Genomic DNA, 27,763 nt, shown 5'->3' with positions numbered 1-27,763 from the left:
TATTAGTGTCAGTTGCTTCATGTGTGGTTGTAACATAATTATTTGTGTGTCAGTTGCTTCATGTGTGGTTGTAACATAATTATTAGTGTGTCAGTTGCTTCATGTGTGGTTGTAACATAATTATTAGTGTGTCAGTTGCTTCATGTGTGGTTGTAACATTATTAGTGTGTCACGCAATATTCTTTCATCTTCCCTGCAACATGTCTCTTCTGCCCTATTGTCCCAACTTGGAAAGGTTTTTGAATTCTCAGGACTTGGCACATGCTGGGGTTTTTCTGTGGATATTAATCACATGAACCTGTCCTACCTAATCTATTTGCCAGCCTATAAAGCCCTATTGTGAACCCGGAAATGTTGATTACCCCAAAGTTTTATGTTAGAAATGTACATTATGGGTCCCCAGCATTTAGAAACTGCCGGATGCTAACTTGCATATGTTGGGCAATTACCATAATTAGCATAATTAGCATGGTTTTTGGGGTTATTGAGGATGCTGAATCCATTTCTGACATTTTCAAAATGGCCATTTAAACCAGACGTGGCCATATTTCAATTAGTTAGTTAGCTACTGTTAGCTTGTTAGCTAGCTAATATTAGCATAACTCACTTTGCCAACTTTTGATAGTGATTATATTAAGACAACACTTAACAACTTGAAATGCAGGTCCAATGTATTAAACATATAAATAACCTCAAAATTGACTCAAAATTCATCAAAATCGGCCCACCGGGATTTGAAATATGGCTACTTCTGGTTTAAATGGCCATTTAGAATTTCAAAATGAAGAAATGGATTCAGCATCCTCAATAACCCCCAAAACCACTTCAATATTGTCCAAATCGGCCAAGCAGTTGCTGAAATATTGTCCATATAGGTGATTATGCTAATTGCCCAACATATGCAAGTTAGCATCCGGCAGTTTCTAAATCCTGGGGACCCATGCTGTACATTTCTAACATAAAACTTTGGGGTACTCAACATTTCCGGGTTCACAATAGGGCTTTATAGGCTGGCAAATAGACTAGGTAGGACAGGTTCATGTGATTAATATCCACAGAAAAACCCCAGCATGTGCCAAGTCCTGAGAATTCAAAAACCTTTCCAAGTTGGGACAATAGACTAACCTGGCAAGTAGACTAACCTAGCAGATCAGGCTTGGTCCCGCGATTGCTTGTTACGACTGCTGTTTTCTCTGTGGACCCCCTGTGTATGCTGGTTCAGCCTGACTACTGGGGACCCCCTGTATATGCTGGTTCAGCCTGAGTACTGGGGACCCCCTGTGTATGCTGGTTCAGCCTGAGTACTGGGGACCCCCTGTGTATGCTGGTTCAGCCTGAGTCCTGGGGACCCCCTGTGTATGCTGGTTCAGCCTGAGTCCTGCGGACCCCCTGTATATGCTGGTTCAGCCTGAGTACTGGGGACGCCCTGTGTATGCTGGTTCAGCCTGAGTACTGGGGACCCCTGTGTATGCTGGTTCAGCCTGAGTACTGGGGACACCCTGTGTATGCTGGTTCGGCCTGAGTACTGGGGACCCCCTGTGTATGCTGGTTCAGCCTGAGTCCTGGGGACCCCCTGTGTATGCTGGTTCAGCCTGAGTCCTGCGGACCCCCTGTATATGCTGGTTCAGCCTGAGTACTGGGGACGCCCTGTGTATGCTGGTTCAGCCTGAGTACTGGGGACCCCTGTGTATGCTGGTTCAGCCTGAGTACTGGGGACACCCTGTGTATGCTGGTTCGGCCTGAGTACTGGGGACCCCCTGTGTATGCTGGTTCAGCCTGAGTCCTGCGGACCCCCTGTATATGCTGGTTCAGCCTGAGTACTGGGGACGCCCTGTGTATGCTGGTTCAGCCTGAGTACTGGGGACACCCTGTGTATGCTGGTTCAGCCTGACTACTGGGGACCCCCTGTGTATGCTGGTTCGGCCTGAGTACTGGGGACCCCCTGTGTATGCTGGTTCAGCCTGAGTCCTTGGGACCCCCTGTGTATGCTGGTTCAGCCTGAGTCCTGGGGACCCCCTGTATATGCTGGTTCAGCCTGAGTACTGGGGATGCCCTGTGTATGCTGGTTCAGCCTGAGTACTGGGGACACCCTGTGTATGCTGGTTCAGCCTGAGTACTGGGGACCCCCTGTGTATGCTGGTTCAGCCTGAGTACTGGGGACCCCCTGTGTATGCTGGTTCAGCCTGAGTACTGGGGACCCCCTGTATATGCTGGTTCAGCCTGAGTACTGGGGATGCCCTGTGTATGCTGGTTCAGCCTGAGTACTGGGGACACCCTGTGTATGCTGGTTCAGCCTGAGTACTGGGGACCCCCTGTGTATGCTGGTTCAGCCTGAGTACTGGGGACCCCCTGTGTATGCTGGTTCAGCCTGAGTACTGGGGACCCCCTGTGTATGCTGGTTCAGCCTGAGTACTGGGGACACCCTGTGTATGCTGGTTCAGCCTGAGTACTGGGGACCCCCTGTGTATGCTGGTTCAGCCTGAGTACTGGGGACACCCTGTGTATGCTGGTTCAGCCTGAGTACTGGGGACACCCTGTGTATGCTGGTTCAGCCTGAGTACTGGGGACACCCTGTGTATGCTGGTTCAGCATAGTAACACTGTACCGGAGAAAGAGACTGGGCAGCACATTTCTGCACATACCTATATTCGATCAACACACATTTTACTGTGTGTTGATCGAATCAAGCGTGTCCAACTGGGCTGTATCTTTAATTCATTGGAGTCCTATCGTATCCAAAAAGGGAGGGCGCAGGTTTCTGTCCTAGCGCAGGTGTCGTAGCGCTGGGCTGCACCCACACCGACCTCTTTCAGATAAGAATGGACATCCCTGCTTTAAATGCTTCCTGTTCCCGCTTTAGTTGCTGCCGCCTTACCGTAATGCCTTTAATAGCGGTAATTATTAAAACTCACATGGTCAAACTCATTGTCTTCGGGAATACAGCAGGGAAATAAATATTATATCAAGCCCCCCAACAGATGATGAATTAAACAAGATATTCAGCCTTTTATTTTTGAAGATATGTTTTATTGTATTTCATTTTATCTTTCTGAATGCCAATTTCTGCTAATTTCACCAACTTTAGCAGAGTAATTATGCATTACAAAGGCTGCAATTCAGCAGGGCCTACTAAATGACATGGCATGAGGGGCATGTGTCCCATGAGGCCTAAGAGAACCTGACTAGATTTTATACCATATATCTGACCATTTGGACATTTTGATTTCCAAATGCTACAAGTAACAATCAGTGCATGAACTCACCATTGTCAAATAAAATATTGGCCTCTGAGTGTAAACGGGTGGGACTTTTAACGTCTGGACTTGAAGACGTAACTGTTCGTGTTTACAGAAGAAGAAAAATTACATTGAAGAATGCGATGGGCACGTGAATGAGTCACATTTCAGAATACCACGGATGCTGGACAAGTTAAAACAAACGTTTCCGTGGATAAAAGTAGATAAAGGCGTGTATTCCACGGATTTCGAATTTCAGTTAAACGTCTTTTAGATCACTGTTGTCTAGAATTGTTTTACTGTTGCCGCGCGTTTCTCCGCGTTTTTACCGTTTTTACGGTACGCAAAACCCTGTTAACATGGTAGAGCTAGGAATGTAAAGAATGCGCGAGACTCCTATTATGCTCAAGCGACAGCAGCATTTAAAGTGACAGTGAGCCAAATTATAGTACGCCTACGTAAACTCACAGGCTGTTTATACAAGCAAGTCGGGCGAGATGAGTAATTAATATTTTTAAATATTTGATATAAAGTATATAAATATCAGATGTTAGTGTATGATGATAATATTAATTTCATGTTTTTGTAACTTTAAGTCTTTACAGGCACGTATTTTAGGCTAGCATCAGCTGCATTGTGGTTTAAAAATACAAAACAATGAACAGACATATGTATAGCTTTGTATTTACGATTATTACTTTAAGACAGTCTTTTCTGCAATGTTGTATTTAAATCAAGTCCGATGTGACTAAAATTAAGAGGGTTGTGCGACGTTCGAAAGTCTCTATAGACAAAATACAGTACACGATGCAAAATAGTTGTTGAATACCAAAATATGTGCAGGAGTGATGCTTTAAATGTATTGTAAATGGCTAGGCTACCGCATGAATTAGAACAGAAATAATATAAAATTAGCTGAAGGAATATTCTAAACAATACGGAATCAGTATACAGTTGCGGAGTTGCGGCAGCTGGATGTATTTATGTTTTCAGAAGTAAAGACTGCTATATTGCACTGGGCAGTACCAGATACCAAAGTATTTGCATGTTACACTGACAATTCTTATTTCAAACTAAAGAAACATTTTTTCGCAAATTACACATAAAAAATGTATTAGTATACGTTTGCACTTTAAATGTATCTCCATTCGACGGAGAATTTTCTACTTTCCAATGTTCCCTTCGCTGTGAACCACTCAAAAGAAAGGGAGAGTCAGTTCCTGCTGGAGTTCTGCCTGGCAACAGACGTTTTCTCCATTGGTTTAAATTAATTTACCCACATTTGGTTTCCTCCCATTTTAGGCAGGAAACTTCCGCTCAAGTTTCTGCCAACTTTCCTGGCGGTTTAGATTATCCTCTATTGCCCCACGTAGAAGGACGGCAGCTCTACACCTCACATGGCGAGTAGCGCACGAGCCATATCAGTCATGCAGGCCCTCATAAAACTATTTTAACTGAAAAAGCTGTACGTTATTATTATTATTATTATTATTATTATTATTATCTGGCATGTGGCCTGATGAAGGAAAACATACTAAACTACTGCTGCTTCATCTTTTTGTCGAAATTGTGGTTTATAGTTTATGAGGCAAATAATAAAACCAATGCGAACCCAAATCATTTTGTGCTTAATTACTGCATGTCCCTCCATTTTGCGCACTACTTCTTTGTAAATACAATCTATGATCTATGGCTCACTTTAGGAGGGTTTATATTGTTGATATTTCGATGCGATACATCTTCCCACAGACACGCGCGTAGAGGAAACGATAGGTGGCAGCGCGTGGTAGTTTCGAATGCGCCTAAGATACCGCCCTTTCCTACACATGCGTTTGAGTACTTATTGCAGCTTTTGATGCAGTCCCTCCGGCAGCGCTCAGTCCGACCGCGGAGAAAAGAACCATTGCCGCAGAGACGGATTAGGGATTTTTGTGGGACATAGCGCTTTAAACTCTCTCTCTCTCTCTCTCTCTCTCTCTCTCTCTCTCTCTCTCTCTCTCTCTCGCTCTCTCTCTCTCTCTCTCTCTCTCTCGTGTTCAATCTGTCTTTGATCTCCCCTTAACAACAGCAACGTCATTGCACAGAGAGCTAAAGGGGAATTTCGTTAGCAGAGTGAAATTCTGGGACCTCCAGAGGAGTTCAACGGCAACAGCAGCGAGGAGCATTCGCGGAACTTCTTGCTCAGCTCTCCTTCCGACTTCACCGAAAGCTCGAGCAAGCCTAAAAAGAGATGGAACACCAGCTACTGTGCCGCGAGACTGAGCCGATCAGGAGAGCTTATCAAGATGCCAACCTGCTAAATAGTAGGGTGCTACAGACATTGCTAAAAGCGGAAGACAATTACCTTCCCTCTCCAAACTACTTCAAGTGTGTGCAGAACGAAATTGTGCCTTACATGAGGAAAATAGTTGCCACATGGATGTTAGAGGTTTGTGCGCGGTTGTTGTTTTTACCCAAATTAAATAGTCAAGCCAATTTACATTTGCATATACTCTGCAGTATTTTGTGTCTTTATACTTTTTGTCATGCCCTTTGAACCCATTTTAATGTATTGGAAATGCCGGCTTGTGTTGATGTGGTGCAAAGCCCAGCCAGCCCTTTAATGCCACGTATGTTCGTTTAATGTATTCTACTGTCATATAATGTCAATATTCATTCAAATCTTGACTTTCCTTTGCTTTCTATGCCATTGCGTTTTCCGACTATAAGCAATATGATAGTTATTGCTCGTAAGCCAAGGTTTGCAGTCTTTACGATGACTTACAGTGTACTTAGTAAATGATTAAACCGTCGTTCATTTTCTAAGCCTGGAACCTAAAAAGATATCTTATCTTAATTTATTTTAAATTAATATCAATGTTACACGTATGCAGCGCAACTCGTGCCAGCAATATGCGCCATCTTTGTTCTCGTGCGGTAAAGTGTTTAATATCGTTTAAATTCTACAGTAAAAGGGTTACTGACTTAAATGAAACAAATACATTAAATACCGCGTCTTTGTGCTGTTCCTATGATTTAATAATGCACCGTGAGAGAAAACGTTTTAACTCTGAGCATTAAGAGTCAGAGCTCAACAAATTGCAGTTCCAGTGTTCAGTTTCTAAAGGTCGCTTCTAAAATATGATATATAACACGTAATATTTTGAAATAATTCTTGTGAAAATGATATAGTCTGTTAGTATACAAACTATGTAAGATTTACACGGGTTTTATGTTAACATTTCGGACGAGCAAATATTTTTTATAAATTTTTGAATTTTCGTATTATACCGAGCTCTAAATGCCGCAAGCTTCTTTCGAATAAGCGCCGCCCTATCATATTAGTTATTTTCCTCAATTACCCACATTTTTATTCGGTAATGTTTACTTGGACCCAATAGAGTATGTACCAAAAAACATTTCCATGTGTTTATTTAACAGTGTAACAATTTTTAAATATTTTAAAATATTTTTTGAAAAGATGACGAACTAAAAAAATCTTCCCCGTTCCCTGCTTTGGACGCCACCTTTGTGTCCTCGAAGAAATGGCTGAAAATATTAGCCAATATTTTTGTTGTTGACAATTATAGCCACAATTACTGAAACGTTTCTAATTTCGTAAAAACGATTTTGAATAGAACTTTTTGTAAATAATTCTGGTTATTTATATTATAAATATATAGCCTGTGTGTGTGTGTGCAGCTCACAAAGAGCAAAAACAGCTATAGCTATGAATAAAGTTTGTTGTTAACTGCGAAATGTTTATTCTTCCGATTTCGCTTCCTTTTCCGAATGCACAGGTGGGGGCAGGCTACACTTTACTCAGCTCGTACCCTAATTTTATTTTCCTTTTGAATATAGGTCTGTGAAGAGCAGAAATGCGAAGAGGAAGTATTTCCTTTGGCTATGAATTATTTGGACAGATTTTTGTCAGTGGAACCGACAAAGAAAGGAAGATTACAGTTACTGGGAGCTACTTGCATGTTTCTGGCTTCGAAAATGAAGGAAACGATCCCGCTGACAGCTGAGAAGTTGTGCATATACACCGACAACTCAATCCGACCAACTGAATTACTGGTAAACTAACACTAAATGTTTTCTTCGGAAAGTGCGACACACACTGATATTGAAAATGTTTTTTTGTTAGCTTCCTGCATTACAGCTTCACGGGTGTCATTGCTGTATGATGCCTGGCGTAAGCACGTTGCCTCGTGTCGATTCATGTCGCCTAGCTACATTTCATTTGAGTTCAGTTATTTAATCACTTGATAAACAAGCCTATTATCATTTAGACAATGGATTGTATTGAAATTCCAGTTGTAAATGTTAAACGAAACATTTTTTTGTATTTATAGGGAGGTTCTGTTATGCTGGAATATTCAGTTATTTCTGCCCGCACAACGTTGTGTGCTGACATTCATAGAGCGATATCGTCCTCTAGCGGAGTTGCGTTGGAATGAATTAATAGGCATTAAAGGGAAAGTTCGCTTTTTAGTATACAAATATTTTCCCAGTTGTTTTCCGTATTGTTTCCATCTGGGACCGATTTTTGTAATGAACGTGGTGTGATTATTAAAAAAAGATATTATTTCTGATGAATTTTTGGCCTTACAATGGCTGCTTTAAAATGCCCAATACCTGATATTAAAAGTGGATGGTGACCACCCATACATATCTAAAATATTCTTAATCACTCAAATAAATAAGCAAATAAATAAAATCAAATCAGATTAATCAAAACATTAACTAAAAACTGAAATCATATGTTTGAAAAAACACCTTTATAAACTATCCCTTTAATGCCGTGAATAGCTTGTGGAATGAGTTTATGAAGCATTGCGGTTCACAATCTTCTTCTTCCTTTGTCCCCCCCCCCCCCCCCCCCCCCCCCCCCCCCCCCCCCCCCCCTCACAGCAAATGGAGTTATTGGCTCTGAATAAACTCAAATGGGATTTAGCCTCCGTAACTCCTCACGATTTTATTGAACATTTCCTTTCCAAACTGCCAATCCATCAGGACACCAAGCAAATTCTGCGCAAGCACGCCCAGACATTCGTGGCTCTCTGTGCGACAGGTATGCACGGGATTTCATGGGTTAAACGAGTGCTCTGCTGTCCCCTGGTGTACAGGGGGACATCCTGCCATCAGGCCAACGTGTTTGAGTGACCCTAGGCAATGTTGTGTGAACACGGATCCCTGAAAATGGGCCTTTGGGTAAATCAGCTGGAAGGATGACTAAAAGGATATCAGTTTCTTAGGATCATGTACATACACCACAGGCCAGGATTCATTACTGCTTACCAGCAATGGTAAAGTATTTATTTGAAAGGTTGTGTCTGTGTTCATTTCCATTCTGCCTGCTCCCTAAAACAAAAGCTGATATTGATTTCTGACTGCCACAGCAGCTGTTGTCTAAGTGCGTTTGTGGGCCGCCGTTTGTAATTCAGAATGGGTTGTGAAACAGCGTGTGGCCACTGGGGGACCGGCCAAAAACAGCCTCTTTTCAGTCCGTAGCAATGCAGAATTTGAATATGGTCTTTGTGCTCCTATAGGCTGGTCGGTCTGTGGTCGTATAGGATGGTCAGCCTGTGGTCCTTAAGGGTGGTTAGTCTGTGGTCCTATAGGGTGGTTGATCTGCAGTGTCCAATAGGAAGTATATAGGGGTTCCGTCTGGGGAGGGGGAGGGGGGGGGGGATGAGAGAGAGAGAGTGTGTATGTGTGTGTGTATGTGTAGGGGACAGGCTGTTGGAGAGACCTCATAGCCATCTGAAATTAGCACCTAATTGGGTGTCGTAAATGCACAGTAGTGTTGGATGTCACCAGCTGAAGTTAGCAAAGTTAGCGCTTAACTGGGTGTAGTGAATGCACAGTAGTGTGTGATGTCACCAGCTGAAGTTAGCGAAGTTAGGGCTTAATTGGGTGTAGTGAATACACAGTAGTGTGTGATGTCACCAGCTGAAGTTAGCGAAGTTAGCGCTTAATTGGGTGTAGTGAATGCACAGTTGTGTGTGATGTCACCAGCTGAAGTTAGCGAAGTTAGCGCTTAATTTGGTGTAGTGAATGCACAGTAGTGTGTGATGTCACCAGCTGAAGTTAGCGAAGTTAGCGCTTAATTTGGTGTAGTGAATGCACAGTAGTGTGTGATGTCACCAGCTGAAGTTAGCGAAGTTAGCGCTTAATTTGGTGTAGTGAATGCACAGTAGTGTGTGATGTCACCAGCTGAAGTTAGCGAAGTTAGCGCTTAATTTGGTGTAGTGAATGCACAGTAGTGTGTGATGTCACCAGCTGAAGTTAGCGAAGTTAGCGCTTAATTTGGTGTAGTGAATGCACAGTAGTGTGTGATGTCACCGGCTGAAGTTAGTGGCTTGGAGCACTTGGAACACTGCATGCTGATGAAGAAGGGGATGCTAGAGAAAAGTATTTTAGAGACAGGGCAAAGAAAGAGAGGGATAGAGGGGGAATAGAGACAGAGGGGTAGAGAGTGAGGGAGAGTGGGGTAGAGATGAGTGTAGAGAGCGAGAGAGAGAAAGATGAGCTTCCTGAACTTGTTTGTGCAGAGAGAGCTGACAGAGATAGCTGGCCAGTTCTGACCTGCTACATCCTCAGCCTCCCAAATGATCTGCATAAATCATTTGGGTGTCCCCTAATGAAACATGCTGAGTGCACAAACTGCCCTCCCTCCTCCCTTTGAGGGGGAGAGGATATAACTCTTTCTCCCCCACCCCCTCCCCCCCTCTCGGGAGTGAGAGGTATTTCTGCTTTGTGCTACTTTCAGGGTGGCGGCCATTCCGACTCTTCGCCCCGCTGCTCCCGCCCCTCTCAGGAGGCGGCCATCCTGGCTCAGCCCGCTGCTCCCGCCCAGAGACTGTAAAAAATATGGACAAAGCTACTGTGACGTCACTCATTGACTCTCCGTGGGTCGCTAAAACACGTTTTGAAGCTCAATGGCGGGCGCGCCCATGTTGTCGATTTGAAGCCAAAACCATAGAGTTAAGCGGTCTTGTGATTTTTACGAAGTGATTGACAGTCCGGTGCGGTGCAATCTGAACGAACGATTGCAGAATGAACTTGAGGCTAGCTGACTGTCTGCCGTTATGTTTTAAAATATATTATCAAATGTTTACGGAATTTAATTTCCATCCTGAAATTAAACTCCGTAAAATTTTTTGAAAATTTAGCAGTGTTTACCCCAAAATCGGGATTATATTAGCCTTGTCACATGCGTGAAGCATGGCCCAGGTAGACATTTACGGAATGTACACGACTGACAAGCCGTCAAACACGTTTGACAGATTGAATATTTGCCGGTTGGGGTTAGCTAGCTAGCTAGCTAGTCAAATGGCTAGCTGAAGTTGCAAACTGTTTTAGCATAGGCTACTGGACTACCAAATATAGCAAGCTGATTACGCTTTCTGCCAACTAATTATTTGGTTAAGTAGGCTAAAGGAAATAGTAAAAATGACTCGGCTACTGAAAATCTTCAGAGGAGGATTATTTTATGGTCGTCTAATGCAGCTGTAAATAGCACATGTCATAATGAAATCACTACGAAATGGGATGCCTGCATTTTCTGACTTCGCACAGGTGGACCGTGATCGGAGCCGCAATGTCAAGGCCAAGAGGCGCCACCGCCCACCCCAGTGACCATAGACTGTAGCCCTTACTGTAGCTGAGTCCTCCGTAGTAATCAGGAAGTGACGCAAACTGTACCTCATTGGTCCACAACAAATATTATAACAGTGCCCAAATGACACAATAAATCATGAAATTGACCCATGGACAGTCACGAATAAAATACACATATTGCGACTATTTTTTCTCATGAGAAAAAATGATTGACTTTGTATTTTGACCGCATTTGTACCGTAGACTTACATGGAAACCGGATATGAAAACACCTATACTGGAGCCAACTGTAGTGGCGCTAGTGAGCAACCAGGAACAACAAGACCAGGAAATGAGCTTCAAAAACGAAGTCTGGCTCAGCCCGCTGCTCCCGCCCGTCTCAGGAGGCGGCCATCCTGGCTCAGCCCGCTGCTCCCGCCCGTCTCAGGAGGCGGCCATTTCGGCTCGCTGATCCCACACGCCTTGGGAGGAGCCGGGGATGGGCCAACAGAGGGAGCTCTTTTGGCCTTTGTGCCTGTGTCAGGTCCAGGTGACAGCATCACACTGCTCCTGCTCAATGGGCAGGGCCAACGCTGCCACACTCTTTCACCGCAGGGAGAGGGGGCCGTCCTGTTATGCTCAAATGAATGACCAGCACGGTCAATAAATCGCTCGTTGTTGTTTTTTTTTGTTGTAATGGACACTGGCTGAAGCCCTCGTCTGTGGCCACTTTATATATCCTTACATTTATATAGCACTTTTCTGAATGCTCAAAGTGCTTTACAGTGAAGGGGAATTCACCTCACCCACCACCAATGTGTAGCACCCACCTGGGGGATGCACGGCAGCCATTTTGCGCCAGAAAGCTCACCACACATTAGCGAATCCATCAGAGGACAAGATTGAACACCCCTGGTTAAATGTAGCGTCCCTTTCGCTCTTAACACAGGAAGTGGGACACGCAGCTTCTGAGCACGAACCTAAACAGTTTAAGTTTAAGGTTTAAGCAGTGGTTTATCACCCTAGGCAGGGATGCAGTTGTGCTGGCTGTGCTGCTCGGACTGTGCAGAAACAGAGAAACGCCTCTGAACTCCTTCTGGCCATGAGGTTGGGCGGCAGTGTAGTATAATGGCTAAAGAGTTGGTCTTGTAACCTAAAGGTCACAGGTTTGATTCCCTGGTAGGACACTGCCGTTGTTATCAAGATCAATGCTTGGGCTTTGTCTGACACTGAGCATATTGTTGAAGTAAGGAATGCACGTGGTGGATATGTGCATAGGTTTGTGACTGTGTGGCAGTGTTAGTGTGCATTTCTGTGTGTGTGTGTGTGTGTGTGCACGCGTGTGTGTCTGTGCAAATATGCATTTCTGAGTGTGTATACCTGTATACGTGTATGTTTCTGGTTATGCATATACACTCACTGGCCACTTCATTAGGTACTTGCTAGTACCAGGTGTGGTCTTCTGCTGCTGTAACCCATCTGCTTGAAGGTTCGACGTGTTGTGAGTTCAGAGATGCTCTTCTGCATACCTTGGTTGTAACGAGTGGTTATTTGAGTTACTATTGCCTTTCTATCAGCTCGAACCAGTCTGGCCATTCTCCTGTGACCTCTGCCATCAACAAGGTCAATGGATATTTTCTCTTTTTCGGACCATTCTCTGTAAACCCTAGAGATGGTTGTGCGTGAAAATCCCAGCAAATACTCCAACCAGCCCATCTGGCACCAACAACCATGCCACGTTCAAAGTCACTTAAATCTCCTTTCTTCCCCATTCTGATGCTTGGTTTGAACTTCAGCAGATCGTCTTGACCATGTCTACATGCCTAAATGTGCTGCTGCCAAGTGATTGGCTGATTAGATATTTGCGTTACGCGCAGTTGAACAGGTGTACCTAATGAAGTGGCCGGTGAGTGTATGTATGTGTTAGGATTGGTAGTTTTTGTGGTGGTAGTGTTACTAATGTTAATGAGTGTAGTGTTAGTGTTAAGTGTTTGTGCTTGTTAATGTTCGTAGTATTGGTCATGTTGGTCAGTGTATATAGTACCTCATAAAAAACACGTTTTCAACGTACAAAAATGCCAAGTTACTCACACATACAAGACATACACCGTCTATAACTCATTCATTCAGACTGCCAAAATCCAGGCCTGCCATTAAAAGTATTGATATCAATATAGGCTATCTTGCCTCACCGAAATTAAATAAGATGTATTCCAGAGCAATGCTACCCAATATTTCCTCAATTCTTTCAAGTCACTTGGCCCTGTGTGTATAAGCATGCAGTACATGGACAGGCCAACCATATGTGCGGATGGCTTTCTCAAAGTCAAGATTGATTGTATAGGCGTCTATATGTCCAATTTGTATGGGTATGTATGTATTTCGCTGGCCAGCCTTTCTGTTGCGTGAATGATTGTATGTTTCTTGGTATAAATATCTGTTCGTAAATGTGAATGTAACATACTGCGAGGGAAATGTCCCCATGGGGATAAAGAAGTTGTCTATGTATGTATGTACAACATGTGTTTTACATGCAGTATTTATTGTACGTAGCAAATATACAATCACTTCTTTACTGAAATTGAGTTCAGAAGCAAGTGTAAACGTATGTTTTCTGGAGAAATATGCTTCCTGTAGTTACTAACCAGCAGTTTTCTACATGAAGTTTCAATGTGTTCCATGAGGCAATTCGAAATATTTTACACTTTGATCTCACACAAAGTTTGCATGACATTGTAAAATGGTAAGATTATAAAACACAGGGCCAAGTGACTCGAAAGAATTGAGGAAATATTGGGTAGCATTGCTCTGGAATACATCTTATTTAATTTCGGTGAGGCAAGATAGCCTATATTGTTTGTAGTACCGTAACTTGGCGTCATTTTGATATCAATACTTTTAATGGCAGGCCTGGATTTTGGCAGTCTGAATGAATGAGTTATAGACGATGTATGTCTTGTATGTGTGAGTAAACTGGCATTTTTGTACGTTGAAAACGTGTTTTTTATTAGATATCATTTCTTTTTGCAAAACGTTTTATTATGAAAGTGAGAAATGCAAAGTGACAATGTATGAAATGGTTGTGGATTATGGCTATCCTTGTGTGAATTTGTACAGTCTAATGAGCGTGTACCGTTTAGCAGTTTCGGTTTGCTATATATGTAAAACAGTGGCTGTGACAAAGGGTGCAGTGGCGTAAGTGTAAACGCATCAGAAACGCAGGTGAAATATGGCCAGTGTATGTACTCATGGATTTGACGGCCATCCAACGAGCCTTGATTGACAAAAGAATCAGCAAGCCCGTAGAATTAGAGCTCCCTAGGTCGCAACTTGTGTACCCTTCCGTCCTGCTCCGTTGTCTGTTATTTCGTGGAGATGCACTTTTAGTGTTTGTAAGGTTTATAAGGCATTTTGATAGGCTTATCTGCAGGTAGGAATCCTCTTCGCTGTTTTGCTAAGCAAGAACCGGAAAAGTTAATAGTGGAGAATAGGAGCAGACACATATGTCCCAGCAGGCTTTGCATATGAGAAAATAACAACAGTGTGAGATAAATTAGGAGAAATTATGAAATTGCGTAGTTGAAACAATATGTTTTTAGCAGAATGGGCATGTAGGTGAAGGTTGACATGATCACAGACTATAGTGCGAAGTAAATGAAGTGACCATGAGCGAGCTTAGTTTCCTTATCGAATGGTATATATAACAGTCTGTATAAAAGATTAGTTGTTAAAGTGGAGGGTTAAGTAACGTGTGAAATCTATTACACTGATGTGCTTTTCTCATGTTCAGTAGTAGTTATAATTATGAGTGAGTCATGATTTTAAATGTAATGTTTTAATGCGGAGTTGCAGAACGTACACATGTAGTAATTGTTTGTATGTGGCTAGATAGAGAACAGGGTGAGGTATCATGAATGTAGAAACGTGGCGTTTGCTGATAAGAAGGTTTTGTACGGTAGTCAAGTGAAGAAATATAGTTAGTAGAAATGGTAGAGTGGTGAACTGGTGTAACTTTTTAATAAAAAGGAATACATTTGCCGTCATGAAATGCATATGGGTGGCCGTGAGTGAGTTTTGGTAAAGCAAATATAAGCATAAGAAAACGTTAGTGTAAAAGAGGAAACTGTCTGCCTGAGGGCGAGGCGGGATTCAATCCTTCAACCGGAGGTTTACCAGTCTGTGACTTTGTTAGTGCAGCACCGTGACATAGCTATGCAATGCGTGAAATATCATTAGCAAACCTGTCCGTGGTTTTAAAGAAGAACACAGGCCAGTAAGCACAGACGAGCTCCCGTTGAATCCATATGGCTTTGCAATATTGTAGCCGGTTAATAACTGAACGTGCAGACAGTACGTCATAATGCAGTGTATACGTTCGGTGAACAGCGGGTAGATATGGTGCAAAAGCAATAAGTGAGAAGTAGTAGACAATTATTAGTGAGGATAACAGCAGGTGAAAGAAACATGTTCCTAGCTGGGCTTGAACCTACAACCCCATGTCCCCAAGACTGTAACCTTGCCCACTAGGCCACAGGCAGGCTAGTTGTTTAAATTGGAAATGTTTCGGAGTAAAAAGGTATGGGTATTTTGCGTGTGTATGCAAGTTTTTGATTGGGTCGTGTAGGTGAAGATTTGGCTGGTGTCGGTAAAATGTCCAATGAGGAGACATGTTGTTAGTGGGATAGGCGGCAGGAAAAATAAGAATGAGAAGATGAAGAAGAAGAAAGAGAAGAAGAAGAAGAAAGAGAAAATGCAAAATCCCCTTAGTTTGGGGCTTTATTGTGTGGACATGTGAAGTTGTTTATGAATTCTGTCTGTTGAAATGGGGTGAGAATGTACAGAATTTAATGTTTTTAAGGGCTGAGTGTCTGTGGCTGTTGTGGTTATTTCTGTGGGGAACCCTGAAAAGTGCCAAACTCTCGGTGCTGTATAGGTATGGGGCATTCCCCCGCCAAGGCGTAACATGGCGGGATGGCATACCTGCCATCCCAATTAGTTGTGGTAATGTTAGTATTAGTAGGTAGTTTTAGTGTTGCGTTAGTGCTAGTAGTTTTAGTTTCAGTGTTAATAGCGTTAGTGCTACTGTTATTAGTGCTGGTGTTAGTAGTGTCAGTGTTAATATGTGAGTGTTATTAGTGTTGGTGCTGTTAGTAGTGCTAGTGTCAGTAGTGTCAGTGTTAATATGTGAGTGTTATTAGTGTTGGTGCTGTTAGTAGTGCTAGTGTCAGTAGTGTCAGTGTTAATATGTGAGTGTTCTTAGTGTTGGTGCTGTTAGTAGTGCTAGTGTCAGTAGTGTCAGTGTTAGGATGTGAGTGTTCTTAGTGTTGGTGCTGTTAGTAGTGCTAGTGTCAATAGTATTAGTGTTAGGATGTGAGTGTTATTAGTGTTGGTGCTGTTAGCAGTGCTAGTGTCAGTAGTGTCAGTGTTAGGATGTGAGAGTTATTAGTGTTGGTGCTGTTAGTAGTGCTAGTGTCAGTAGTGTCAGTGTTAATATGTGAGTGTTATTAGTGTTGGTGCTGTTAGTAGTGCTAGTGTCAGTAGTGTCAGTGTTAATATGTGAGTGTTCTTAGTGTTGGTGCTGTTAGTAGTGCTAGTGTCAGTAGTGTCAGTGTTAGGATGTGAGTGTTCTTAGTGTTGGTGCTGTTAGTAGTGCTAGTGTCAATAGTATTAGTGTTAGGATGTGAGTGTTATTAGTGTTGGTGCTGTTAGCAGTGCTAGTGTCAGTAGTGTCAGTGTTAGGATGTGAGAGTTATTAGTGTTGGTGCTGTTAGTAGTGCTAGTGTCAGTAGTGTCAGTATTAGTGGTGTTACTGTTAGCAGCGTTAGCGTTAATCATACACCAATCACACGCCAGCCCTCGGAAAGCTCAGCTGCTGTTTTCTCTTCTCTGCAGACCTTAAGTTCATGGCCAACCCGCCCTCTATGATCGCAGCTAGCAGTATGGCCGCCGCGGCGCAGGGCTTGCACCTGCAGCACGGCAACAACACGCTGCTCTCCCAGAACCTCACCAGCTTCCTGTCACAAGTCATCAAGAGTGACCCGGTATGTTTCCCACACGCACACACACACGCACGCAAACATGCACAGACGCACACACACTCAAACATGCACACATGGTGTGTGAGGGGTGGGGGGGGGGGCAGGTTCTTGTGAGGTCCTCTGGAGTCTGGAACTGGCACAAAGAAGCAAAGGGAAACTACTGGAATGAATGCGGATTAGTCACGGTGACGGCCTTTTGGATAGAGTGTCAGGAAGGGGGGGGGGGGCGGGGGCTCAGAATAATTTCCCTCTGACGGTGAGTGAGCATGGGGAATTTTCTTAAGGGGCTGTCACAAAAGTTCTTTCTTTTGGTATGCTGCAGTTTTGTGCAACATTAAGACGGTATATGCATAACAGATTCAGAAATGTACAGGCTTGAAGAAAGCTCTTTTAGCCTTTTATGAAAGGGTTAAAAAAGAATTGACAAAAGGTATCGGATGGTTCAGTTTACTGCACCTTGATTATGCACACACGGTTCTCTTGTTTCCTATTGGCTCTTTGATCCCAGGTAAATAGAAGCATGTAATTAGAATTAGAGCCCCCGGGGGGTCATCTTCCCCCTGCCCGGACAGATATTCCAGCCCGTCAGGGACTGTGGTTTATCTCCAGAACCCCCAGCCCCACTGTTGCTATGGCAGTCATGACAGCCAGCACCGGCCACCATCGTATCACCTGGGTTACGCTTACAGTGTGTATTACTTACATGGGTTACACAGTCATCACACACTTATACTATACATATAAATAATACAGTATATATACATGTAGGTATTACATATCTGAATATATATACAGATAGTATATATACTCAACTTTGCCTTTGCCGCATTACCTCTCCCATCGTACATTATTTTCCAATAACGGGACAGTCCATTGTGAGCTATATGTATATATATATATATATATATATATATATATATATATATATATATATATATATATAAAGTGAGCTGCGTAATATGTGGAACAAACATTTTTTTCTTGATTTGGATCTGTACTCCACAATTTTAGATTTGCAATAAGACAATTACAATGCTTGTTTCGGGGCTAGTTGCCTGAGGTTTTTTGTTTTCAGCGTATGAAACGCATGTTCAGTTGGACTCAGATTGGGTGGATGACTTGGCCAGTCAAGGGGAATTTTCCAATTTTTGGCTTTGCAAAACGTTCTTTGTGTTTTAGTAGCATGTTTGGGATCATTGTCCTGCTGTAGGATGAAGTGCCATCTGATGAGTTTGGAGGCATTTGGTTGAACTTGAATAGATAAAAGCTTGTTTGCATTTCAGAATTAATTCTGCTGCTGCTATCAGCAGTTACTTCATCAATGAAGTCTAGTGAGCCAGTACCTGTGGCAGCCATGTATGCGCAAACAATAACACCATAAGCTTTCCGTCATATCTGACCTGTTGGAGGGGGGTTGTGTGTAGCACATGAAGAGGGAGGTTTTATTTTTAATATTATTTTTTTTTTTTGGTGAGAAACTTTTGTGTCTTGTATGTAATATAAACTGAGTTCTGTACCTGTGGCAGTGGTATAATAAAGGGATGTTTCAAACTAAATTCTCTCTCTGTTTGGTGTGAATGGGGCTATTTGCGTGGTCAGGGACAGGGAACTGAATTTGTAGTAGCTGTAGTAGCTTTGTTTGTTTGTCGGGGGGTCTGTATGCAGGGTGGCCAACAGTGCTGTGCATCTTGTGGTGGATGCTGTTCATTATATGTAATGGATATACCGTGAGTGGCCTCTGGGTCCCCCGGGGAAATCCCGTGCTGCATTTGGGTTGTCGTAAAGGGCTGTGGGTGAGTGACGCCATGAGGTTGGATGTAGGTGTGCTGCAGGTGTTTGTTGGCTATGAGTGTGAGAGGGTGGGAGGGGCAGGGTCTATTGTATCTGTTAGAATTATTAGGGGTCCAAGCAGCGAAGCTGGTGGAACCCTATTGTATCTGTTAGGATTATTAGGGGTCCAAGCAGCGAAGCTGGTGGAACCCTATTGTATCTGTTAGGATTATTATTATTATTATTCTTATTTTTCTCTGCTAAAAGTGTCTGAGGCTGAGCAACGATAAGTCCTAGAGCTATCAAATTTGGTAAGTGGGTTCCTATGGCTCCCCACTACTCAGGCACTACAAATCACCTGTGTCGGCCAGATGGTGGCGCTATAACAAAGGGTCATGCGTAAAAAGCCATAACTCCCACACCATAAGTCAGAACACAAAACTTAATCGACATATGCACCTGAATGTGCTCTACAACTTTGCTATTTGCTATGTCCGCCATATTGGACTTTTTAATAAGTTGCGGTGCGGAAGAGCTGTAGCTCCACATCTAAAGTGTTACGACATCTAGTAAACTCCATTACGGCAAGCAGCTAGAAAACCATGGCGACGCAACTAAGTAATCCGACACTGTTGGGTCTAGTTTTTATCAGTGAGGGGAGGATCAGAACTTCATAATGGACAATATTGTCTATCTGGGCATTCATAAAAATATTCTTTCACCACTCAAAAATCGTATTCCATCATAGCAACAAGATAAACCTGACAATAGCCCTAAGAAATGCCAATACGGCAGTGAAACGGCTGCTCACTAAGTAACAAAATAAACGAGACAACGTTTTAAAAAATGATACCATGTCATTCTACAGTCAATATCTGGGACTAAATATTGAATAAATATACAACCTTACCGTTGGTTTTACACGTAGAGATGTCCCTTTTGAGAGTGAGTGGCCATATATTGTCTTGGACAATCCATTTGTGAAATATACGTGCATCTGTGATGCCTGGGTACCTTCAAAACTAGCTGTGCGTAATACCACACCTGTTATTTACGGCGTTGTCGCCCTTTTTTGTACAGCCTGGCTTGATTGACAATTCATTTATTCAGTAGGTGAGAGTATAAGCTTTCTAACGATGTATAACATGTCTGATTTTGCTTTTGGAATAGCGTTTTATTGGTCAGCGTAACCAAAATATTTCTTATCATCGCATTCACTTACGCATTCACTCTGGGGTAGCAATAAAAGACTCTGCACCTAACGAAACGTTGTCAACAATTTTTCATAATTTCTTGGAGAGTACTATTATCATTGAGGACTTCTGGCCATAGCCAAGCCATATGCTTGCTGATAAACCTATCTGACATTGTTTTCTGGAGCAAAACATAAGCGGATATTGATTTACTTTCTCTGTCTCTATCTACTGAACAAAGATACAATTTCATCATTGCTATGGAAGTATTACTGCTCAAAATATTTCAGTTATATACGTTGTTTTTGAAATTGAGTGTCTTTAAATAGGTTAGTGGTATTATATAATGTGGATATTTCACACTGATGTAAGCATTAGTAGTGTAATATTTTTTGTGATGCATGCAACAGTGATGGCGAGAGTTTTGGAACATTGCCAAAACGTGGTGGACGGTTGAAAAATGTTTTCATATCAAACCATCCCCATCCGTCATTAAGCTGAGAAATACCTAAACCATTTTTATTGATAGTATTTAAGTTTCTATGCAAACGCGCGAAAACACACTGGTATAATAAAACAATAACAGTAAATATAGCCTTTATATATATAGGCTGCTTCGTTCCGTTGTTACCATAATATAACAAACTTTCTTGTGTCTACATCTGCAGTTTTTATTTATTATTAGAAATATGTATTATTATTCTATCTGTCTCTGAGGTGCTCTGAAATGTGCATTCTCTGCTAAACTGAGCAATGGATTGGAATATGTGTCTGACGTAGTGTTGCATGGTATACCGAAACTTTAGCACTTTTTTGGTACTTAAAAAAAAAAGAAACTGTTCGGTATTAGAATTTTTCCACGTTCGGTACTTTCAGGTCAAATGTAAAAGCCAGGGAAATGAGTCTCCCGACTTATTGATTGAGAGGATGAAAGGTGTAATTTGTCAAAATCTGCGCTAGATGGCAGTAGCAACTAAGGTTGCCAAGTGAGGTGACTTGCGCTTGTGTATTCACCCTCGCTGATACAGTGCAAGCTTCAACTCAGTTCACTTCAGTAGCAATAGGTGTTCGAATTTCTAATATTTATTATAGGAAGATGCTGTATTGTTATTAAAATATGCTGTTTTTAGATCTATTTAAAAGTGAAAGACCTGTTTAAAGATTATTTAGTTTACAACTGTTTCATTTTTGAAATATATTTAATATATTTTTCTGTTGTTTAGTGCTGTAACACTGTAGGCCTATGCTTATTAATATGCTGAACAGGCTTCAACTTAAAGGTTGTTAATGAACCAGGTTGTTAATAAACCGTGAATTTGAAAATGAGGTCAACCCTGGACATTACGTTTCTGTTCTCTTAAGGTAATTTCAGTATCGTTAGGTACCGAGTATCGAATCAGTATCATTTAAGTTTCAAGTATCATTTCAGTACCGAGTATCGTGATACTAAACCTGGTATCGGTATCAAAGTCAACATTTTGGTATCGTGACAATACTGGTCTCACACCTTTTTTTAATTGTGGTGCAGAAGCGCTGCAGCTCTACATACACGCCAGTCAATCTAAGTGTTACGACGTAGTAAAGGCCTTTACATAAGTGGCCAGGACACATCCATAGCGACGCAACTAAATAATCAGACAGCGTCTCTTAGCACAAAATTGGCCACAAGTCATCAATATTTTGTACAATAATCATGATATTTAGTAGATATGTTGGGTGAAGGTATATGATCATGAGGACAAAACCATTTTAAAATCACTCCATAGGGGGCGCAATAGTGCCAATGCTTGGACCCCTCCCGAACCCCGCTTGCGGCTGTAATTTATTTGTTTTTTTGTACGGGTCTTGGGCAAATTTGCTTGTTTGCTGGTGACACGGTTTATTAAAGTCTCTCTCTCTCTCTCTCTCTCTCTCTCTTTCTGTCTCTTCCTCTCACTCTCTTTCTCTCTCTCAGGACTGCCTCAGGGCGTGCCAGGAGCAGATAGAGTCTCTGTTGGAGGCCAGCTTACGGCAGGCGCAACAGCATCACGCCGTCTCCTTGGAAACCAAGACAGTGGAGGCGGAGGTGGAGGGGGACCTGTCCTGTACCCCCACAGACGTGCGGGACGTGAACATTTGAGTGGACGGCCCGGCTAGGAGCGCACCCCCCGCCTCCCGCCACTGCTATGGAGAGGGCTGTATCTGAGAGGATGCATGGAGCCTGGCTGGACCGCGGGATCGGCCTGCTCTCAGCCTCTGGAGCCCTGACCTGCAGAGCCATACCCCGCCCTGCTGCCACACCCAGAGCCACGCCCTGCCCTGCTGCCACGCCCAGTGCCATGCCCTGCTGCCACAACCGGAGCCACGCCCCGTCCTGCTGCCACGCCCAGTGAATCAATGCTTAACTTCTTTTGCTATCACCTCTCACTCTGTTTTCCCCATGCAAAAACACAAAACAGAAACAAAAATGAAAAACCAAAGTGAACACTTCACTAAACAAAAAAAAATGTTAATGAAAAACAGGGAGAGAGAGAGAGAGGTGAGCAATCCTGCAGTTTACAATGACATACCACAAAAATGGAGATCTGTTCCAGTCACCCACTGCTGCCAACTTATTTGTGCCTGAAAAAGCTTTTTTTTTTTTAAAAAGAAAATAGGTGTAACAAGTGTATGACGCCATTTTTGAAAAAAAAAACATTCTTAAAGCAGAAGAGTCCTTTTTCTTATTTGTTCTTTTTCTACATTTTTTTTAACCACTTTATTTTGTTTTGCTGTCTAGGCTTCTTATGTCTTTAGCCAGTTTATTACATTGCCTTTAACACTTTTTTTCTTATTTAGTCTTTAATGTCCGGCCTCTTTTTTTTGGGAACAGATTATTAATCCTAAAGATCATTTTTTGTCTGGCTTAGGGTATCCCATGTTTTTCCTTCCTTTAAAGGCTGTGGGTTGTTGGATTTCTTAAGCTTTTGACATAAAGGTGTAATCATTAACAATGCCTGTATAAGAACAGCTAACCACTCATCCAGACATAGCTTACATACGTGGGTTAGAAGTGCTATCACATTCTTTTAATCATAAATGTACATAAATGCAGCTAGCTATAAAAACTTATGATAGTCAATATACTGAGCCTGTGTAAAAAATCTCTTGTGCAATCTACATTCTAGTTTTTTTGTCTTATTTTCTGAATCAATTCCATTTGAAAGCACTTTCAGCCAGTTGAGTCTTTCTGACTCTTTGAAAAGCACGTCGGGCATGTGCAGATGGGATGGCGTGGGCGGGGAATGAGGCACAGTGTATGCACAGTGTATAACTACAGTGTAAGCACAGTGTATGCACAGTGTATAAATACAGTGTATGCACAGTGTATAACTACAGTGTAAGCACAGTGTATGCACAGTGTATAAATACAGTGTAAGCACAGTGTATAACTAGTGTATGCACATTGTAAGCACAGTGTATAAATACAGTGTATGCACAGCGTAAGCACAGTGTATAACTAGTGTAAGCACAGTGTATGCACAGTGTATAACTACAGTGTAAGCACAGTGTATGCACAGTGTATAACTAATGTATCCACAGTTAATACGACAGTAGGTCACAATTGTATTTCTTATTGCTTTAACTGTATCAGGAGCATTTGAAACACTAAAGTATGTAATTCATAGTTCCGTTAAGTACTATTTATTGCAATCTCCTCTTGAGGCCAACAACTATGACCGAATACTTAGTCATTCTTTTATTCATTGAAATGCTGCCGAGTGCATTTGTGATAGTGCTTTTCTAAATGCAAAAATAATTTCATTTCAGCTATCAGACTCTACTGAGGACGGTCATGCACAAGAAGTGCCAGAGTTAAATTACACAGATTTGGTGTCCTTGAGGGGGAAGAAATGGGGGGGAGGCTATTTCTGGACATGGTTCCTGACCCCTCAAACGTTAGTGGATAATTTTAGTGGATACCTTTTTGCACAAATTCGAAGATGTATTTTTGCGTGCTTGTTGAGAGAAGTGGAGGACGAAGTCGGAGGGGAAAGGAATTGAAGTTTGGTTAGGGAGGCAGAGAGAGGGCTTGAAGCAAGTGAAAAGGTGTTATTCGTGTGGACGGGATTGCAAAAGTAGAAATCAGTGTGAACTGGAGGAACACTCCTCTTACCAGGCTGCTATTGAGGAATGCCCAGCAAAGTATGATGACTTTTCAACTTTTAAAGAAAAGCAGAAAAAAGAAAAAAAGGCTTTTTTTCCTCTTATCCGAGTGTTTTGCTGCTATTTTTGTCTATTTTGTTTATTACAATGTCAATATACTGCCATGTAATAGATTGAAATTTTCTCATAGAAAATTGATATTATTGACATCTGTTATTTTTGTAGTTTTTTTATGTGATCAGTTTACTTGATGTGATTTATGCGCTATTCCAAAAAAAGGAATATAGAAAAATAGACAAAGGTTCCTGTTTTTTTTTTGTTACCTCATGCAACAGTCAAGATTTATTATTAATTTAGTCTGGGTTGCTATATTTGTTTCTATTTTATTTTATTTTGTTTATCTATTCAGAGCCTGATGGGTCTGTTTTTTTTAAACTGCAAATAGAAATGCATTTATCATTGTCTGAATGGGTCCTACAGGGAAAGCACAGCGTTGATTGAAACTGGTGCCATAACAAACCTGAATTAATAACTCTTTGAGTTTTAAGCTGTTTCATTGAAAGAGACTGTATCCCCATATTAGGCCATTTGAAGGCCGTTTATATTTATAAGGCTTTTTGTACAAATTAAAAGCGGATGTGATGGGATTTGTAAATGCCATGTCTACTAAATAAAGCCATAGCATTTTTCCTGCTGGTAATTTAACACTGTTCTTATTAAAGTGTACCTGGTTTTTGTCTTGTCTTAAACATGGGCGGTTTAGTAGTGTGTATTTACTACGCAATACATTTTAAGCAGATGAAATTCTTTTTTTAATTGCCGTTTTTCCTCCTACCTGTTAGAATGTGTATGCACTTTGTGTTATGCACTTTGTACGTCGCTTAGGATAAAAGCGTCTGCCAAATAAATGGAATGTAAATGTAAATGTAGAATGTTTCAGCTGTTGTCTGGAGGGTGTTTGACAGTACCGAGGTACGTTTAACAGAGAGCATTTGCACACATGCCCGTTTCCATTAACAGAAATGTGTTCTCCACCAGCATTAAAAAGGGAATCCTCTTTAGCCGTTAGGATTAGCCACAGTCTTGTTGCTGCTGCATGTATTTGTTGAAGAAGCACAAGGGAAACCGGGCAAATTGTCAAAGTGTGTGGGTCTGACCAAACAGTCCCTGGCAATCCCAGGACGCATATGTGACAGCCCTTAGTGGGGACCTGTGGAGTGTGTGAGAGAGAACCTCCTGCAGATGTTTTAGTAGAGTCTTGCTAGAATCTCTTGAGTAACTGAAAGACGAAAACAAAATGGCAGGATATCAACAGCACCCCCACCCCTCCCCAATCATTTAAAATTGGCAGTGGGCACCGAACAAAAATCTGACAGTCATGGCCACAAAAGTAAAATCTGAGTTTGTACATCCGCTTGTATCTGGCAACATTTTGTAGTCTTAGCTGTCTTACTCTGAAGGGTCAAAGTTGATTGATGGCCCAGGACTGAAAAGAAACCACTTTCTGAGTTATTTGTTTCACGCTGGTCTGAAATGCACACTCACAGACCTGCAGTGAATATACGTGCAGAAAACCAAACTACAGTTAAAAACACTTCCAAGGCATTCTGTCTGAACTACTGCCATATCTATTCCCTATCTTTGCAGAAGAAATTAAGGGTGTGTTGCAGAGCGATGCAACAATATTTGGTAAATAATATTTCAAGATGAATTGTGCTAATCATCACACTGTGTTCTGATGTCAAGTTGTATGGTCCTTGCATAAAGAGAAGAGGTCTGTGCAGTCACAGTGTTGGCTGCTATATAGATTGAGCTCTGCGCAGTCACAGTATTGGCTGCTGTGTAGATTGAGCTCTGTGCAGTCACAGCAGGACCTCAGCTCATCACCCTTCTGTGGATTTGAGAGACAGTTCAAACATTGTGTGCAACTGGTCAATCTATGTTCTTAGGAACATTGCTTTATCATACGTAAAATAACACACAAAATCCTTTCATTTTCTAATAAATGTACATACAAAGATCCTACATTCAGGCTGTATTGCTGGCACCATTTTTAAGATAAAATAAATGTTGTTTAAAATAATATCTTGATTCTCACAATTCACGTATTTGTAATTTAGGGACTTCATTTTCATATATTTGAATACTCCACATGTGAGTTACTTTCTCTGAATTTAACCTTGATATTACCTTGAAATTTGATGATGCCTGTTATGTTTGTGGTCAAATTGATCTCAATTTTGACAGTTTGTGTATTGCCTTCACAATCACCCACAAAAAAAATATATAGAAAATAAATAAAAAATGGAAGGTTTTTAACATGACCCCACACAACACACGTGTACACAAAGTTGGTACAGGACTTTTCAAAATATATCATTACGTTGATTGAATGTATATAATTTAATCACACTGAATTAGGAGAAGTCATGTAGTATCAAGAAGGAAAAATAGGGTTAACTGTTTTTTAGATGTCAAACATTGAATGGGATCAAATTGATCCCATCCACAATAGGAAGGTTAAGGCTGTCAGTTGATGCTTGCTTAGGAAATCATTTCATGCTCTACACAGCTAAAATATTTTGATTTTCTCAATGTTTTTGAATATTTGAGGCTACAAAATGACAAATATCAGAATCTATAAACAAATTCATATTCAGATCATAAGAATATTGCATGGAGCCGGTGGAATTCTACTGGATTGCTGGAGACCTGCAACATCCTGTATGTTGTCACTCCTTTGCCTGGGCCAGAAGGTTCCTGCCTTTCACAGCCTAGCAAAGGGAAACCAGCTAGAAGCACTGATACTCAACCCTTATGGGTGATCCAGGCAGGAGCACTGTCACTCAACCCTTATAGGTGACATAGGCAGGAGCACTGCTACACAAACCTTCTGTGTGTCCCAGCCAGGAGCACTGCCACCCAACCCTCATTGGTGACCCAGCCAGGAGCACTGCCACCCAACCCTGTCACTCAACCCTTATGGGTGACCCAGCCAGGAGCACTGCTACTCAACCCTGCCACTCAACCCTCATGGGTGACCCAGCCAGGAGCACTGCTACTCAACCCTGTCACTCTACACTTATGGGCAACCCAGCCAGGAGCACTGCTACTCAACCCTTATGGGTGACCCAGCCAGGAGCACTGCTACTCAACCCTGTCACTCTACACTTATGGGCGACCCAGCCAGGAGCACTGCTACTCAACCCTTATGGGTGACCCAGCCAGGAGCACTGCTACTCAACCCTGCCACTCAACTCTCATGGGTGACCCAGCCAGGAGCACTGCTACTCAACCCTGCCATTCAACTCTCATGGGTGACCCAGCCAGGAGCACTCCTACTCAACCCTGTCACTCAACCCTTATGGTTGACCCAGCTAGGGGCACTGCCACTCATGGTGCCCCACAGTAGCCAGTGTTTGTGCCTCTGGCTGATCAGGCTGTTGAGTCTGTGCTGAAAGGTGCTGGTACCTCTCCCTCCTAAGAGGGCGCCGGTGTGGCCAGGCCAGCACGCAGGACCCTCCACTGATCCATGAGGGACACTTTTTTGGTGGTGCTGCAAATTACCGCTCCTGGCAGTTGCACTTTCCCCATTTTGTTCACGTGGCCGCTCACCACCTGCTTCACAAATTCCTGCACATTTACCCAGCCCCAGCCGCCCCACACACACACAGCTCCCCAACTGAAAAGAATCATAAGAAATGTGCTCAAGCCTATTTACATTCCCTTGCTCTTGCCAACCCTCCTCCCCCCCCCATCTCCCTCTCTCTCTCTCTCTCCATCTGACTGCAGTGTCACAAGCTGTGTTAGCCTGCGG

General features: G+C 42.3%; 1 protein-coding gene across 3 annotated transcripts; it reads left to right on the top strand.

The window, feature by feature from the left end:
* The first annotated feature begins 3,651 nt into the window (after positions 1-3,651).
* On the top strand, positions 3,652-24,699 carry LOC118215511 (G1/S-specific cyclin-D1-like). Of its 3 annotated transcripts, XM_035396395.1 has the most exons (6): positions 3,652-3,737; positions 5,305-5,664; positions 7,077-7,292; positions 8,130-8,289; positions 16,713-16,861; positions 21,776-21,940. In XM_035396395.1, the coding sequence occupies exons 2-6, from the start codon at positions 5,467-5,469 to the stop codon at positions 21,938-21,940; spliced, it is 888 nt and encodes a 295-aa protein (XP_035252286.1). In that variant the 5' UTR covers positions 3,652-3,737; positions 5,305-5,466. The 3 variants fall into 3 exon arrangements, with proteins under 3 accessions (XP_035252286.1, XP_035252287.1, XP_035252285.1); XM_035396394.1 differs by lacking the exon at positions 3,652-3,737 and having other exon boundaries at positions 5,467-5,664; positions 21,776-24,699; XM_035396396.1 differs by lacking the exons at positions 3,652-3,737; positions 16,713-16,861 and having other exon boundaries at positions 4,738-5,664; positions 21,776-24,699.
* The last annotated feature ends 3,064 nt before the right edge of the window (positions 24,700-27,763 follow it).

This window comes from Anguilla anguilla, chromosome 16, assembly GCF_013347855.1.
Source record: "Anguilla anguilla isolate fAngAng1 chromosome 16, fAngAng1.pri, whole genome shotgun sequence".
NCBI lineage: Eukaryota > Metazoa > Chordata > Actinopteri > Anguilliformes > Anguillidae > Anguilla > Anguilla anguilla.
Note: the sequence above shows the minus strand (reverse complement) of the source record. Positions and strands in the feature narration are given on the sequence as shown.

Bases quoted from the DNA above. Each gene is read 5' to 3' on its own strand.
- LOC118215511 (XM_035396394.1), top strand. From the start codon at position 5,467: ATGGAACACCAGCTACTGTGCCGCGAGACTGAGCCGATCAGGAGAGCT. The intron at 5,665-7,076 runs GTTTGTGCGCGG...TTTTGAATATAG, and splicing joins TTGCCACATGGATGTTAGAG to GTCTGTGAAGAGCAGAAATG. The intron at 7,293-8,129 runs GTAAACTAACAC...CCCCCCTCACAG, and splicing joins TCCGACCAACTGAATTACTG to CAAATGGAGTTATTGGCTCT.